A 16,884-nucleotide genomic window follows, 5' to 3' on the forward strand; every position below is an offset into this window, starting at 1 on the left:
TGCCACTACTAGAAAAAAGGCTATAGATGGGATTGACACTAATGGCGCACCAGACAAGTGGTGCGCCATTAATATATACTAATGGCGCACCACCCTCTGATGCGCCATTAGAGTTGAAACTACTAATGGCGCACCTGGCTGACGGTGCGCCATTAGTATCATTTTTTTTTAATTAGTGCGCCTGTCCAAACATACTAATGGCGCATCCACAGGCAGTGCGCCATTACTAGTTCCAGAGAGTGCACCCAAACCCTAGCAACCCAATCCGGATCTGTCTCCCCCTCTCCCCCTCTACTCGCCCTATCGCCGCCCTTCCTCCCCCTCCCAGTCACTCCCCTTTGCCCTCCCACAGCAGATCGAGCGCGCCGGCGCTGGTGTTTGCCGCCTCCTTCCTTAGGCTGCCACCCCGCATGTCCAAGCAGCAGAAGCGCAACAGGGTGGACGCCATCACCACCTCCCTGTCCCGGGCCTCCTTCCGCGACGCATCCCGCAGCGGCGCCCACCGCGGCCCCTGCCGACCGCCCTCGCGGCTGGCTGCTTGTGCGGCGACGACGGCGGCCTCGTCTTCCCCGAAGGCCGCGGTGCCTCAAGGCCGACCTGGCGCCCCCTCCTCGCCCTTCCTCCACCTCTGAGCCGGGGTTCGGTTTGCGTGCAACGGCGGTGGCGTACGAGGCGAACAAGCCGCTGGTGGTCGAGGACGTGTAGGTGGCGCAGCCGCTGGCCGGCGAGTCTGCATCAAGGTCCTCTCCACTGTGCTCTGCCACACTGACTACTACACCTGGAGCGGCAAGGTACGTCACCCCCCCCATCCTCCTCGCCCTGCGCTTCCTTGAATCTAGGTTTCAATGGCCGCGGTTGCCTAGGGCCTGTAGCCAGCGCTGGCAGCCTGGCACTGCTGCTAGTCACCACCTCCCCCAACCCCAGCAACTTATCCTTGGATTTTCCCTACCGTCAGTGTTATTCCACTGTGTCAATGGTTGCGATGAGACTGAGCAATTGGGGATTAATTGACTTCCATGTAGCATTGTACGAGTTGTTCCTCATATAGAGTGAATTGACATGATGTACAGTAGAAAATGTTTGTGCAAATCTGAAAGCCTACTGCATGCCGTAGAGATTTACTAGAATTTGTGTTCGTGTCATGAAAGGATTTCTTTTGCTATGCAGGATCCCGAGGGCCTCTTTCCTTGCATTCTCGGTGACAAGGCTGCTGGGTAAGCCCACAAATTTGTGTGATTTCAGGTATTATCATCCATAGCTAAAGATAACTGTGCACTGATAAGTTTGCTTCCATAGCTTCTGATAGAATTGTTGAGAGTGTCGGCGAAGGAGTGACCGACGTGCAGCCAGGGGGACTGCAAGATGTGCACTAAGTAAGGATCCGATCTGATTGGGCTCTGCTCGTGCTCGTGGTAGATCGTATGGTCTGCCACATGCCTGGTAAGATGCTCCTGTTGATTCATCTTTTATAGGTTAGTTTATTTCCATATTTCTATGAATGCCACCTTGTTGTGATTAAATAGGTTAGTTTATTTCCAGATTTCTAAAATATACTCTACTTACTATTCAGAGTTGATTGCAAATTAGTTCTGGTGCCTCCGCGGTGGAGTAGAGTGTGGGGAGCCAAATAGAAAATAAGATTTATCTCTTTCAATTCATTTAATTTGCTTACTAAAATTAGGTGGCTGCCTTGATACAGTATTGTACAGTTGGTCTGCCCCAACTCTGTTGAACTGAACCTTATAGATTGGGAGTTAGTTTTGAGCTGCCATCTAGCTCTTTAAATTGAGTTAATTTGCTTACGGATGTACTGTTTTTCTTGATATGTTTGATGTTCATCCATCGTCCAGATTTACTAGCACACCAGCTAGAAATCGTGATCGATGCCACTCAACAGAATTTCCTAGACATTTTATTGGATCGTCAGATCGTTAGGGTGGCAGGGTGTGTTTGGCTAACATATTGCATTGGAATTATATTCTTCATCGCCTAATGTTCTTGTTGCAGATAATAGGGCCTGTAGATAGCAATTTATTTTCCTAGTGGTTACTTATGCTTATTGTGTCTCACGCTGAAAGAAAATGCGCAATGAGCTTGTTTGACTTTTTTTATGCTTGTAGTATACTTGATCAGGGTAGTGCTGTTTCCTGTGATCTTTCCTATCATTTGCTAGTGTTATGCTTCAAGATGAAACATTTTAAAACCCAAACTACTGTAAATAAGCGTTCTGCATCTTGAGGATTAAGTATTCATGATATGTCAATAGTGTAGTTGATCCTCACTGTTGCTCAATGGCATTGCTTGATATGATATAAGTATGAGCACTTAACCATTGTACAGCTGTTTGCATATTTTTTTGTATTTTTTTATAAATGATGATAGTTTGCGTAAGATGTACACATGTTAATTTTTTTGACTTGAATCTGTTATGCCCTTGATTTTTTACTTAGCTTGACCAAGAACAACAACATCCTTGATGCTTACTAACCCCACCTCGCTCTTGCTCTCTCAGACCCGAAGGAGCCCGTATGGAAGGCACCTCCTCTCCGGGTGGTGAGAGCGTTGAGGGGTCGTGGGTGCTGCTAATGGCCATGTCCGTGGCCGTGCCTGCCATTACCCTCTCTACAAGGGCACAGCCAGGAAGACGCTCATCAACCAAATCGTCGTCCACTCCAAGTGGAGGGGACAACTCAAGCGATAGTAAGTTTCTAGTATTCTCTAATGTGTTGATGTGGCTTGTTTACCTCATCCTTGTTACACTTGATTTCCTTATATGATTTCTGCTCAACGGATCTGATAGAGATGATTCGTTCAAAGTAGTACAGTATGTGATTCTTGTTTTATTATAGTTTTTTGTTTGTCCCCGTCCTCTGTTGCATGGCTGCTATTTTCCCTTTCCTAATCGCATTGCACATTCATTTTTGGTACTGGAAATGTGATAGTATACAGGCAATTTCAGTTCCTATAGTAGTCCAGCAGGAATTGCTTCGTCGTTGGACACTGGTAATTAAGAGAGGGTGTTGTATGCTCTTCGATTAATTGTCTAGTGATTGCCTGAAGCATCTATCTTCCCAGCTTTCAGAATGGAGAAACTCGTGTCATTTCATATATGATCGGAATGAAATGTCTAGGACTTGCGGCAGTTTATCTGATAATGTATACTGTACTAATAAAGAAACAACATATGTGCTCCTGAAACGCGTACTAAGTTCTTCTCTGTTCCGTGTTCCCATTTAAGCTATGTGCTCGATTTAAATTTCAACAATGGGTTGTTTCGCATTCTTACCTGTTTAGTAAACCTTGTGCCATGCTTATTTCATGTAGCTAACAGTAACTTGCAAACAAATAATTAGCAAGATTTGTTCTGCTTGTCTGCTACAAAGTTTTCAAATAACTACTACTTAATTAGTAGCATGTAGTCTAGATATACAAAAGCATGTGTTGTCCAGCCCATGTAGCAATCACTGCTAGTCTGTATTGAGCAAACAGTGCACCATTCTGTAGCTAGCCGCGCGCGGTAGCCGCCGCACAAGACGCTGTTGTGCGTCGTGTGAAGTATATATTTTCCCATCTTTTTTTTTAAATGTCAGGTGTTGTATTAGTATTATGATGTTATCTTCTTAAATTGCTGCTACTGTTGCTCAAGTGCAATATATTATTGGACATAGTACTCTGCTCATAAAGTTTTCTTATAAAGTTTCATAGTCATTCAAAACCAACTGCAATATATTGATGGGCATAGTACTCTGCTCATGTGTACATCTTTCTTTAAATGTCAGGTTGACATGGAAAGTGCTATGGAACAAGAGATACCAAGAGGTGGAGAACCAAAGAGTGATGCTGCTATTGTTGCTGACATTCTCACTAAAGAATGTCCCTCCAGCACATTCCTTCACTGGTTGTGTTGTTTTGGTTGGTGCCATCTTATGTTACTGGTTACTAGTGCACAATATGGACATGGCCATATTATGAACATTCATTTTGTTATTTTGTTTGGTGCATCTTATGAACCTGTGGTGTAAAGATAATGATGGGCCTAAGTTATTGAAATCCTGGAGAATTATGTTATTATTGTCATTATATTCTCCTGTGTTGGTTGACTGCCAAATTGTGCAATGTATTTTTCTTTTTTAGATACTGAAAATACTAAATTGTGTTAGTGGGCTGTTGTTGGTGACCCTTCAATAAGGGTTGGACTGAAAATACTAAATTGTGTTAGTGGGCTGGACCGTTGATGTATTCGATGAATCTTCTATTGTATTCGATGAATCTGTTGTTGATGTGTGCTGTCTATATTTTGTCAAATTATACATTTTGTAACCTGTGCAAAAAACAGAAAATAAAAAAAATAAAAAAACCTAATATTCATACTAATGGCGCATCACATGACAGTGCGCCATTAGTATGACAAAGCATACTAATGGCGCATCACTGGTCAGTGCGTCATTAGTATGCCATGGTTACTAATGGCGCATCTCGTGGTCGTGCGCCATTAGTATGCCAAAGCACCTGGGTATACATGGCCCCTGGGAGGCATACTAATGGCGCACCAGTGGTGCGCCATTAGTATACCAGATACTAATGGCGCACCACTGGTACGCCATTAGTAAAAATTACTAATGGCGTGCTAGTAATGGCGCACCAGTGATGCGCCATTAATGGTCAAATTAGGTGCGCCATTAGTAGCGGTTTTTCTAGTAGTGTGCGCTGTGAAGGGGGAGGTGAGCAGGCCTTCGGAACCTCACCTCTTGCAATCATGTAGAAGAGAGGTGATTAGGTTTTTGGGGACCATAGTACTGTTAGTATTCCCATGACTACTCGAATGTTCATGCTCCATCAACTAGTTCATGGACTACGTGATGTCTCCCTCCAACCACAGTACTAGGGACGCCGCCGCTGCAACTAAGGTTGCTTACGCTACACCCGTCTAGTATATACTCTTATCGCTTCTGTTAATTAGGGTTTTCCATTGGTGTATTAGTAGTACTTCCTCCATTCTCTTATACAAGGCCACCATGAAAAATATATTTTGCATCTATACAAGGCCACTAACAGTAATCGAGGCAAAATTTAATTATGTTTTCTTGTGCTAGCAACTTGTTTAATACTTGCATGCATGTAGTCATAATGACATTGTGCTATTTCCTTCTCATTTCTTCTTTGAATGCATGCGAGCGTATTAATAATCCTGATTAACGAGAAAAAAAATTGGCTTGCAAAGCAGTTATTAAATTTTACCTTGGTACCTGTAATTTGAGTTTGTGGCCTTGTATAAGGAAATGGAGGGAGTACAAATCAAGACGGACATCCTATGTTTTCGTATCTATCAGATTGCATGTCTAGATTGTTTAGTACTTCTATTGGCCCGATTATCATGTCTGTTGTGTTCATCATCCTCTATCATGTCTAGTATGGTTCAAATCCAAATTAAGTACATTGAGGTCCATGCTTGGCGGCTTCAAGATGATGAAGACATTTTTTTTAAAGGAGGAAGACCCCCGGCCTCTGCATCTAGACGATGCATGTAGCCACTTTATTAATCATACAGAAAAGACCTTACAAAGTAATACAACAGTAAGGCTGAAGCCACCGTCTAGGCAACATCTGTCGCTAATCCTATCAAGTTGATGAAGGGATGCTGATAGTCTAGGCCTAATACCAAACAGACCTCGCAAACAAACCTAACATATAAGACCGGAGGCCCCAACCAGGACGCCTGCCGGGTATGGGGCACCCACTAGTCCGACGCACACTAAGAGGCCGCCGCCGCCACCTGCCATCAATCCATCTTCAGAGTTGTATTGCTGCATCTACCTTGCCCGGTCTAGCTGCCGTCGACGCCACCATGACGCCAGACAGCATCACCCTCCTGCGCGAGTCCATCATCGCACATCAGACGCCTAATCTCCAGGGCGCCATGCCATCGAGATATGTCACCGTCAATGTGCATGATGAAGCACTGCTCCACCAAAGACGTCGTCCACTGGTCCCTCAAGCCCGTGTACACCTCCAAGAATGATGCCCCCAAGGGGGAAATGACACAAGCGCGCCGCCGTCTTCCGATCTATTGATCTAGGGTTTCCCTCGGAGGTAGCAGATAGTGGTCTAGAACTTCTCCACGGCGATGCCTTCAAGAAGGGAACAACACCGCAGCGCGCCGCAACCGCCGGCTTTGGCATCTAGCAAGAGCAGGTTTTCACACAGATCTGTTCGAAGAACTCCATCCAGCTTCTTGTGCACGGATTGCCACCTTCTCTGTCAGAGACTAGACCAAAAGGATCCATCCCCCGCCGCCAGATCCATGCAGCCAACACTGGGAGTTGACAACCAGTCTCCCTAGACCGGAGCTAGCACGAACCGGAGCAGATCGAGTCAGAGACAATGATACCCCTGGAGCTCCGGCAGACCAGTGAAGAGCCGTCGGCACCACCGCGTCCAGATCGCCGGGCTGCCGCCACCCCCGTGCCGTCCGGTAGTCACCAGATCCGGGACGGGCCGGAACCAGTCGGACCAACGGGCGCGCCGCCACCCAGCCATGGGGTCACCCCCCCGGCCGCCGGCGCCCCCTATGCAGCCGGCCGATTCCCACCGGCACCACCACAGGCGCGGCCGTTGGGACGCCGCGCCGCCGTGAGCCGAATTGGGGGCAGCACCTTCGCGGATCTGGGCTCCCGCGCCACCCGTGGATCCGGGGGAGAGGGAGACATATTCACGAGTTATGATGAAGACATATTCACGAGTTATGAGTTTGTTTGAATTTTGTCGAAGATGCGTTAGAGTTGTGCTATAGCTAGACTTGTAGTTAGCGGTAGGTAAGGTGTTTGAATCGAATACGTGTGACCAAGGTCTAACAAATAAAGGCACCACGGGGTCACCAGAATAGTCTAGACGAAACTGGCAGTCTAGACATGGATCACATGAGGGAAGGTGCGGGGGATGTGGCATTGATGGCCTGACCGGTTGTGGTGATTGGTTAGAGATGTTGTTTAATTGCCTTAGTGGAATTTGTCGTCTCAATTTAGTACCTTTTTTTGGAAAAGGAGGATTACCCCCCGCCTCTGCATCCGAAGATGCATAGCTATGGAGGAGCGCTCGTAATCAGGCTTGGTGAGTAGGTGCGCATCTTCTTTGTTTGAATTATTTGGAAGTGCCACGACCTGAAGATTTAACACAAAAAAATGAGAGGACTCCTCGGTTCTTATTCCTAGTTGTGCAGATAACCTTCTGCTATGGGCAAGCATATGCCACAAGCCGTTCACTCATTTCTCTACTTTTCTGTCTGATCTCTCGTTCTGTTCCTTAGTGACCTGTAATTGTTTTCTGTAAGCTGTAATTGTTCTTGGTTCTGTACTTTGTCTTCTTAGATCTCTTCCCCTTGTAATTATCTTATCTCCATGTTGTACAATAGCTCGTTTTGTTTTGGAATGATAAAAAATGGTCGTAGTTGGTCAAAGAAAGAATTTGCTTAAAATCACATATGTGTATGATTATGGTGTGATTGCAAGATATCTTAAGCTGATTTATTTTAACTCAGTGCTGGGGCAAGCCTTGTATGAATGGGCCTGACTGCAAATTAACAAACAAGACAAGGACATGATCCTTGTCTATTAGCAGTCTGCTACCTAAACTTTACCACGCTAGTTCTAACGTACTTAGTAGTATAAGGAGGAGGAGGAGATATGAAGACCAACGCGGCGACGACCACGACCACTGACCCAACCGCATCCATCCGTCAATAAGAATGCATTGGATATACATATATACTACCCAAAACAGAAGAGACTGACCGGCAACGGCCACCAACCATTCTCCCCGGTGTAAGCGCGTCTTCAGGCTATGCTGCCGTGCTTCAGGTTTCCTCAACCCAGCCAGAGCAAAGCAAACACTGTATAAACCTCACCTCACATCACTTTGACAAATAAGAGAAAGAAGAATACCACGTCATGGTAAGGCATTGTCCCACGAAGATGAATTCTATGATGGCGAAGCTGGGGTTGTCAAAGACACATCAAGCAGTGTTTGGGATCCAGCAAGGGTCATTTTGGAACTCTGATTTTGTTTTTTTGGCACGACTTCCACCAATACGATTCCGTGATGAAATTTTGCATGCACAACAAACATTTGTGAAAGTATGTCACCAAAAAAACTCAGAATGTTTTGAATTTTTTTTTGTTTTTGTTTTTACTGTTCACACCGGTAGCATTTGCTCCTGAGTGTAGGAAGGTACTTTGGGCTATTTATTTCATTCTTAGCCGTTTCCTACCTAAACTTACCTAACGTGTATCCTAATGTATGAGAAATGAAGACGAACGCGGTGACGACCATGGCCTTTGACTTGACCCAATCGCATCCATCCGTCAGTAGTAATATATGTGTATCGTGTATACTGGACATATTCAAGGAAACATAAGGGACAAACTGGCTTTCGTTGTGAGTGTGAACAGACGTAAGTTTGAGCGAAATAAGCAAGGACACCAAAAGAGATGACATCCCTCTGTCTCTGTTATATATATCGTTGCCACAGCGCTTCCTCAACCCCAACCAACACAAAGCAAATACCTCACCCAGCTCACACCAGCTCAGCTCAGCTCAGCTCACCAGGCAGAAGAGGAAGGGAAGGAGGAGAACGACGGCGAAGAAGAAGAGAAGCAGATCACGCCATGCCAAGACAGTTTCTTGGTAAGAAGGTGAGGTCACAGGAGGCTCCACCCGCATCCTCAACTACGCCAACAAGGGCGGCCACGGCGGCAGCCTCAAGAACGACAACAACGGCGGCTCCACCATCGACTGTAATAACATCAACTGGTGCAGTGGCGGCCTCAAGCCATGGACGGTCGAGGACGCCGACACACGGTGACTGTTCCACAGGAATGACGACAGCGGCGGCTCCGTCTGAGGCTTCTATAACGTCAACTGACGCAATGGCGGACTCAAGCCATGTTCAGTCGAGGATGCCCACGCCAAATGTTTGTTCCTCGAGCATTACATCAATGGTGGTTCCGTCCATGGATTCAAGAGCCTCACTAACGCAACGACTGCCTCAAGCCATATGAGGTCGATGGCGCCGACACGAGGTGAGGGGTCCTCAAGACTGACATCAACGGTAACTCCATCCGATGCCTCAGTAAAGTCAACTGGCGCAACGACTGCCTCAAGCCATATGCAGTCGATGGCGCCGACACCAGGTGAGGGAGATTGCAACCAGTGTAGTAACTCCATCCACAACGATTGCAACCAGTTATAACAAACGTCATAGTACTTACCACCTATAGATATTTCTATTTTTACAATGGAGCATGGATATAATTTGGAAAGGACGGGAGTACACTTTTGAGGGGAGACATGCATTTGTGACTGGTATTGATCTCTCTGGTAATTCTCTATCTAGTGAGATCCCTTCAGGGCTGACAAGTCTCAGAGGCATGTGGTTACTAAATATTTCAAGAAATAATCTGTCTGGTAGTATCCCCAAGGATATTGGCAATCTAAATTTATTAGAATCCCTTGACCTCTCTTGGAACAAACTATCAGGTCATATTCCTCCTAGTGTCTAAAACCTGATGTCCCTCTCCGCTCTCAATCTATCCAACAACCTTTTGTCTGGAGACATACCTACAGGCAGTCAGCTCCAAACACTTGAGGACCCATCGATCTACGACAATAACCTTGGACTTTGTGGCCCTCCATTGAGCATTTCATGCACAAATAATTCGAGTAGTACAACACCAGTTGAGGGCGACCATGAACATGAAACAGTGTGGTTGTACTAATCGGTGATTGCTGGAACTGTCTTCGGTTTCTGGGTATGGTTTGGAGCATTGTTCTTTTGCAAGATCTGGCGGTTTGCATTCTTCAATCACATCGATGCCATGCAGCGGGTTGTTGTACACAAGATGAAGCGTACCTGACTGTCTTTAGGACACTTATCTGCTTATATAAGATACATCTCTTTGTTTTCTTTCACCAATAATCTGCAAGTATATGTGCTTGTAGTGTGATAGATTGGCTTGTACGTAGTTGTATGATGAGACCAATGTCCAACAGAATTGTATTAGTTTTTATTCTCTGAATTTGTGAGCTTTCCTAGTACCATTCCATATGATTTTTGCGCTCAATCTAGTAAATTTTTGTGTTTTTCTTTATCTTCCCCTGTTTTTTGAATCTTGTGAACCAAAAAAAGCCCCTTAAGCACAAAGTACTACTATATGAAAAATGTCAAGATCGGCTTTCTGAATATCTCAATGGCAAAAAAAATGAACTCTAATAAAAAATATATGTCGATAAGAAAAAATACCTCTTGGAAAAATGTGCATCGTGTACCCTCGATGTGCAGCAGGTAAGCCCTGAACTAGGCGGTCACTCCAAGAAGCGACGCAATGCAAGCACCTGTTGAGGAGAGGGAGATTGTGGACTCCATTTTAGCTTTGATTCCAATGTTTCCCCTCTTTAGACATATAGAAATCGTCGTTTCCTCTTAATAGAGATCATATTTAATTTATTTGTGTTGGTCCGCCAGGTTAATTGCTAATGGTATTTTTAGTCATGAGTTAGAAAAATTTGAACAGTTAAATGTTTTAATTGGGTTAGGTCGTGAGGTGGTTAGTCTTATCTGTATGTTTAGTGGTTAGTCCTCTCTGCATGTTTAGTGGAGTTTAACAAACAGAGAAAATGTTTGCTCTTTTATAAGTAGGTACAGATGTAAAGATCGTTGAGTTCTTTATCCAATTATATACCAATATCACCATTGTAATTATTATTATTTTTCATACCATAAATACTTGACTATAGAACACAACACGCTCTCGGTCGCTTCATTGATGAGGCTAAGTGATGTATTCTAACTTTAAAGATCAATCAAAACAAATTTTTGATTAAAATGTATTTGAGATTAATATTTTTATACTAAATTTTAATACTTTTTAAACTCATTTTTATCATGCTGTAGTATTAAAGCATATAACTTTTTATTTTTAACTACCATATTAGTCATATAATGATGGTGTCAAATATTAATTGTAATGCACTTTCTTATGCAATTGTAATTTATATCACTAAAGTCCTTCTGCTAAATTTAAATTGTGTGAAAAAAACTTTTTAAATTGATTTTTGACAACTGCATTAATTATAGAGTGTAGAATATTTATGTGTGTCTTTATGTGTTTGTGTATATTTAGCATCATCAAAAATAATGATAGAGATCTCTAGTTTGTTGTCTAACTAATGTCTTGATAGTGATTCTAGTATATTGTTGGTAAGCATAGATATAGAAACTTCTAAAGTATAAATTTGACCATTAAAAATACGACTTGTAAGTTGGGTTCGGTAATAAACTAACATGTACATGTTCTGTAATTTGTATTGAAATAACATTGCTTATACCAATTCCTGATGATAGATAAACATACTATCGACTTTACATCTGCATACATATGATGATATGCTCATTTGGTATGCATTTGGTTTCATCTGATTTATAAAAGTGGTCTTGAGAGTGTATGCATTAAAATGTTCTACACGAAACTAAACATGGAAAACCACTTAACATAGATTTTAGTGGAACATGCAAGTTACTCGTCGAAGAGAGATTAACAGGCTAAATGAACTATGGTTTCTTCCTACGTGGTACACATTATAGGCCTGTGTGTAGACTTTATCCGATCTAAGGATATAACCCCGAGCTTTCTTCTAATCATGCCAAGGTGCCTCTCCTCTACTGTATTATTCTTCAAAACCATTGTGCAACGACACAGGACGATGACAACAACGTCTCCAGGGGCAATTTATCGGGACAGGGGGGTCAAGATTATACAAGCCCTTCATGGAGATATTGCTATTTGGCGCTTAAGGCGCTATATAGTAGCCAATTGGTACACACGCACATCTCTCCCCACGCTACTTCCGAAATGGGTCAGCCCTTGTAGGCTTCATTGCAATGGTTTTGGGAACTTACTGAAATGTTCCTTGCAGTTTATTATGGTAGGCTATCTCTTTTTTTTTCATCTGCTTTTTTGGTGGTTATGTTCTGGCTGTTTTCCTCATTTTCTTTCATCTCCATGTACATTATTTTAAAAAAATGTGAGAAACTTAAATTTGTAACTTTTCAAAAATTGTGATTTTTAAATTTGTGAAAATTCTTAGACTTGTGATCATTTTTAGTAATTTGTTCAACATTTTTCTAAAATTCACAAATATTTTCAAAATTCAGCAAAAAATTTCAAATTTATGAATATTTTTTTCTAGAATTATCAAACATTGTTTAAACTCATGAACTATTCTGAAAAAATGGATTTTTTGTATTCTGTATTTTTTTGTTAAATCTATCAAAAAACCAATAGTCTGATTTTTTTAAACCAGCGGTTGTTGGTTTTTAAGAGAAACAAGAAAGAAAACAAGCGACCGTAAATGAGCGAGGGGTGAACTGGGCCTGCCCAAATTGTTCAAACCCTAATTTATCGTGCATAGGGGCAATGAAAGAGCAAAGCAACAATAACCCCTCAAAAGAAAGTAAAGCAACAATAGGCAAAACGAAGACAATGGTACACCTGCGCGGCCACGTTTGACCCCCAAGTTTGCATCTCTTTTTTTTTTTGAGAGTGAATGCCATCATGGCGCAATTTATTTCAAGTTGAATAACGAAAAGACATTCACCCCCAAGTTTGCTGTTGGTAAACCATGGTGGACAGTTTGTTCGATCTGCCCCGTATGTACGGTTGGTTTTCTGAACTCTGTAACAGCTGCGGTGTCATTTGACGGCAAACCCGAACCAAATAAAGCGGACAAGCCAGTTAACCAAGTTAACAGGGGGGGCAACTACGGTGTCATTTGACGGCTCCTGTTCCCATCCCATCAATGTGATGGTCACTATGAGGAGCAAGGATTGAGGTTGCAGAAAATGATGCCTGTCCAACCAAGTTGCCTCTTCCATTTCCCTCTCAACTCAGCTCACATGGATGGCATGACAGACGGAGCTTGCAGCAGCAGAGCACAACTAGTATTGTGCCGGTACATAGACTAAAACTCAGTCCAGAGCAGCATTCATCCTGCGGGTTTTGGCAGGCCGTCGAGAAGAGAGGAATCTGGCAATGCTCGGCTGCCAACATTCAGGGAGCTGCCCTTACTGCAATCCGCCGTCTCCTCTGAGAACGCGGTTAACAGGAGATATTTATATCCAGACCACAGCCTGTTTTCGGGTTTTGCACTATAAAGTACGTACTGGCAGTCTTGATGTACACAGTTAATTTGCAGTTCACAAAATTCATAGCATATCAGCATCAGATAAACTAATGTATGTGCTCACTGCTCACGTACTACTGTACTGTATGCCTTTGAATGTTTGAAACAACCGTCGGTCAAATAACAGTAATAGACAGGTAAGATTTACACTCTCTTGCACAAGTAAGAACGTCGGGACAATCAGCAGCCTTTCACATGTGCGTCTATATATGGATCATTCTTACATACAAAAAGGGTTTAGATAGCCATGGTTTTTATTTTTCCATTTCAGCCAACATATCGGAGCAAGACGCCGTCGTTTCCTAGCACGAAACCTTGGTTGTCTCCAATGAACCTGCAGCATCCAAACACACCCATTGTAAATTTTGGCAGATTTTCAGACATGAAACAGACTCAGACCCTGAACAGGTAAAATAATGATATCTCCTGCGGAATTCAGGTGATCTGGGTGCTTACTTTACGGAGTAGAGGTTGCCGGGGATGTTATCTGCGGCCCTGTCGCGAACCCAGGTCTTGCCGCCGTTGGTTGTTTTCAGCAGGACGCCACTCCCACCGGCAGCCCATGCCTCATCCTTTAAAACAGAACCACAGATCAGCTAGTTGTTCAATCTTACTCCCTCCGTTCCTAAATATAAGTCCTTTTAGAGATTCCACTATAGAGACTACATTCAGATGTATATAGACGCCTTTTAGAGTATAGGTTCACTCATTTTGTTCCGTATGTAGTCTAAGTTAAATCTCTAAAAGGGCTTATATTTAGGGATGGAGGGAGTACTTTGTAGTATCATGTAAACAGAGTACAGTTTGTTTTCAGTTAGTGTTACCTTTGAGCGGTAGCCCACGTCCAGAATTCCAAACCCGCGACTTTGCACCGATGCTTCCTCAAAGTCCTCAACTATCTGGAAATGGAACCAAATTATAGGATGTTGATGAGAGCTGAGAGGAAGAATTAGAACTGCATTATGCATTATGCTGCATTTGCCCATTCTGCTAGCTAAGCTGATCAAATCCAAAAAGAACTAGCACTCACCCCTGTTCCTTTACTGAGGAAGAGTCCACCGCCGCGGACGAGGAGCCAGAGCCCACCATCTGCTCTCCATCCCATGTTCTGTATCCGCCGCGCCACAGCCCTGTTGTGCGGTTGCCAATATAGCTGCAATTGCAGGTGTAAATAGATACTTCAGAGTTCAGAACAAAACCCTGGGCAGACAATTCACCCAAATCGACAATGCAAAGTAGTAGCTTAATATCATCGAACCTGCCCAGGCTCCCAAGTCAAGAAGAAGTTCCCGCGGCTGGAGACAGCGACGTAGCTGCCGTCAGGCGAGCGGTTCACCGTGTTGAAAGTGCCGGTGTAGTAACTCGCACCGCTAATGCCGCTTGAAACTGTTCTGCACCACAGAGAAAAACGGCGGAGCAAACCATGTTATGCCTTGATGATCACCTAGCCACACACCGCAGGAATTAGCACCAACCGAAATGCAACATAATGTTCAGCCAGACAATAATTTCCCTATCATTTTCATCAGAGTAACATGGTCTGTGCACAACTAGGTACTGAATATTAAGACATTGTAAGCAAACATAACCACTGCACCTGAACCTTAACATTGTGTGGCAAGTTTTGTTCCCCTACCTGTTGAGAGTGGCCGACACGGTCTCCTGCACGGCGGCCTTCCAGTTGTAGCCGCGGTTGGAGGTCACGTAGATGGCCCCCTCGTCGGTCACCATCTCCGCGCTCTGCTCCCCGGTAGCCTGGATGTAAACCTGCCACATAATCAACCGTCAGTCAAATCCCTACCTCTGTTCCCTCAATTTAGTTAGTACTCCTATATGCAATTGCAGTGCAAAAAAGAGTGTTACAATTCTGAAGATACAGTCAAGAGGGGAATGAATTCATCAGTCAGTTACCATGTCCCCTGGGAGCTGGGCGCTGAGCGGGATCCTCTCCCAGCTGTCGCCGGCGTCCTTGGTGTGCAGCAGGATGGCCGGCTTGCCGACGATCCACCCCTCCTTGCCGCTGAAGCTGACGGAGTTGAACCTGTAGTTGAAGTCCTCGTCCTCCGCCGACGGGATGGAGCGCGGGAACCAGGTGCGCCCGCCGTCCTTGGTCTCCAGGATCGTCTGCCTCGTTCCCAGGAGGAACCCTACGACACAACAGAGAATTGTTAGTGGTCGGCAATGGTGTTTCTTTTGCCACTCAATCGACGGACTGAACTTAACTGAACATCAATGGTCTTTGCTGAAGAATTTTATCTTACCGTGGGAGGCGTCGTCGGGGACGAAGGCGATGTCGAGGAGCACGACGCCGGGGTCGATGGGGAGCCCGACGCGCTCCCACTCGGACAGGTCCTCGGCGCGCGCCGCGGGGAGCCGGGGCAGCAGCAGCGGCGCGGCGGCGGCGGCGACGGCCGCGGTGGCGGTGTCGGCAATGAGGCCGCGGCGAGACGTGGTGGTGGAGGAGTCGGCCTGGCAGGCGCGGGGGACGAGGAGGCGTCCCCGGCGGCGGGTGGGGAGGAGGAGGTGGAGCGCGGCGGTGGCGGTGGCCATGGCGGGAACGGGGCGCTGCGGTGCTGCTGTCTGTGGCTGCGCCTCCTGCCCCCTTATCCAACTTCTCTTCACCACGAGCTGCTGCATGCGTCTACGTGGCCAAACCATATGCTTTCTCAGTTATGTTATTTATTTATCCTCTGTCTAGATGCCACGTACCTTTGATTCATAAGAGCATCTTCAACAGCCCCGCTAAAGAAAAAAAAATAACTTTTAACGCACTCAGGCCGGTTTGGCGCGCTCCAGCAGGCGCGGGGAAAAGAAGTGCGCGTGCGTGAAAAAACGGCCTGGCGCGCGGCGTCAGGCGCGCTTTATAAAAACAGTGCGCACGAGCCCGCCAACCGCCACTCCATCGCCTCCTTCTTCCCTGTCGCGCCCTTCTTTCTCGCCTCCTTCTTCCCGCCGCCGTGCCCTTCTCTCCCGCCGCCGACATGCCGCCGCGCGCCCGGAGCAGCTCTGGCTACCGTGGTGTCCGCGCCCGCCCCTCCGGCGTGTATTATGCAGAGATCCACTCTGGTAATATACGTCTCGGTCTCGGGACGTTCGAGACCGTCCATGAGGCCTCCCGCGCGTACGACGTGGCGGCATGGCGCCTCAACCGGCCACGTTCACATATGAATTTCTCGGACGCGCCAGCAGGCACAGGACCTCGTGCCTCCGCCGCGACTCATCATCGACGAGGACCGCCACATCCAGTGTAGGTGGGAGCGTCGCCTGCTCATCGTCGAGGCGGACAAGTACGCCATGGCGGAGTGGCGCCAGCGCTTCCCGGAGGATGTCGCCGCCGAGAATGACTTCTGGGCGCACAGGAGGGCGCTGCGAGCCGCGGATCGGGTGGATAGGCGTGCGCGGAAGGCACTGGCGATAGCGCAGTGCGAATTGGGATCTGCGACGACCTTTGACAACAATGATCCTCGGTGGGATGACCCCTTTCTGTCGTCGGACTACACCGAGGAGGAGGAGGACAACAACGAGGAGTAGTTTGTATCGTATGGACTAATATATTTACGTCGTAGTATCGTTTTTATCTATTTTTATTTTTACCGTATGGACTAGTTTGTGGTGTTGTGTTTGAACTATGCTATTTGAATTTTATCTATA

At 45.6% G+C, this 16,884-nt stretch overlaps 2 protein-coding genes across 2 annotated transcripts; one reads left to right on the forward strand and one right to left on the reverse strand.

Moving 5' to 3' along the window:
• The first annotated feature begins 8,551 nt into the window (after positions 1-8,551).
• LOC123147292 (predicted GPI-anchored protein 33) lies at positions 8,552-10,142 on the forward strand. Its single transcript, XM_044566527.1, has 2 exons — positions 8,552-8,908; positions 9,019-10,142. The coding sequence occupies exons 1-2, from the start codon at positions 8,661-8,663 to the stop codon at positions 9,242-9,244; spliced, it is 474 nt and encodes a 157-aa protein (XP_044422462.1). The 5' UTR covers positions 8,552-8,660; the 3' UTR covers positions 9,245-10,142.
• Positions 10,143-13,238: 3,096 nt separating this feature from the next.
• Positions 13,239-15,885, reverse strand: LOC123149869 (photosystem II stability/assembly factor HCF136, chloroplastic). Its single transcript, XM_044569639.1, has 8 exons — positions 15,495-15,885; positions 15,145-15,380; positions 14,870-15,000; positions 14,492-14,624; positions 14,264-14,386; positions 14,058-14,132; positions 13,690-13,805; positions 13,239-13,567 (listed from the first exon to the last, which is right to left on the reverse strand). Exons 1-8 carry the CDS (start codon positions 15,868-15,870, stop codon positions 13,501-13,503), a joined length of 1,257 nt encoding a protein of 418 aa, XP_044425574.1. The 5' UTR covers positions 15,871-15,885; the 3' UTR covers positions 13,239-13,500.
• Positions 15,886-16,884: the final 999 nt, after the last annotated feature.

This window comes from Triticum aestivum, chromosome 7A, assembly GCF_018294505.1.
Source record: "Triticum aestivum cultivar Chinese Spring chromosome 7A, IWGSC CS RefSeq v2.1, whole genome shotgun sequence".
Taxonomy (NCBI): Eukaryota; Viridiplantae; Streptophyta; class Magnoliopsida; order Poales; family Poaceae; genus Triticum; species Triticum aestivum.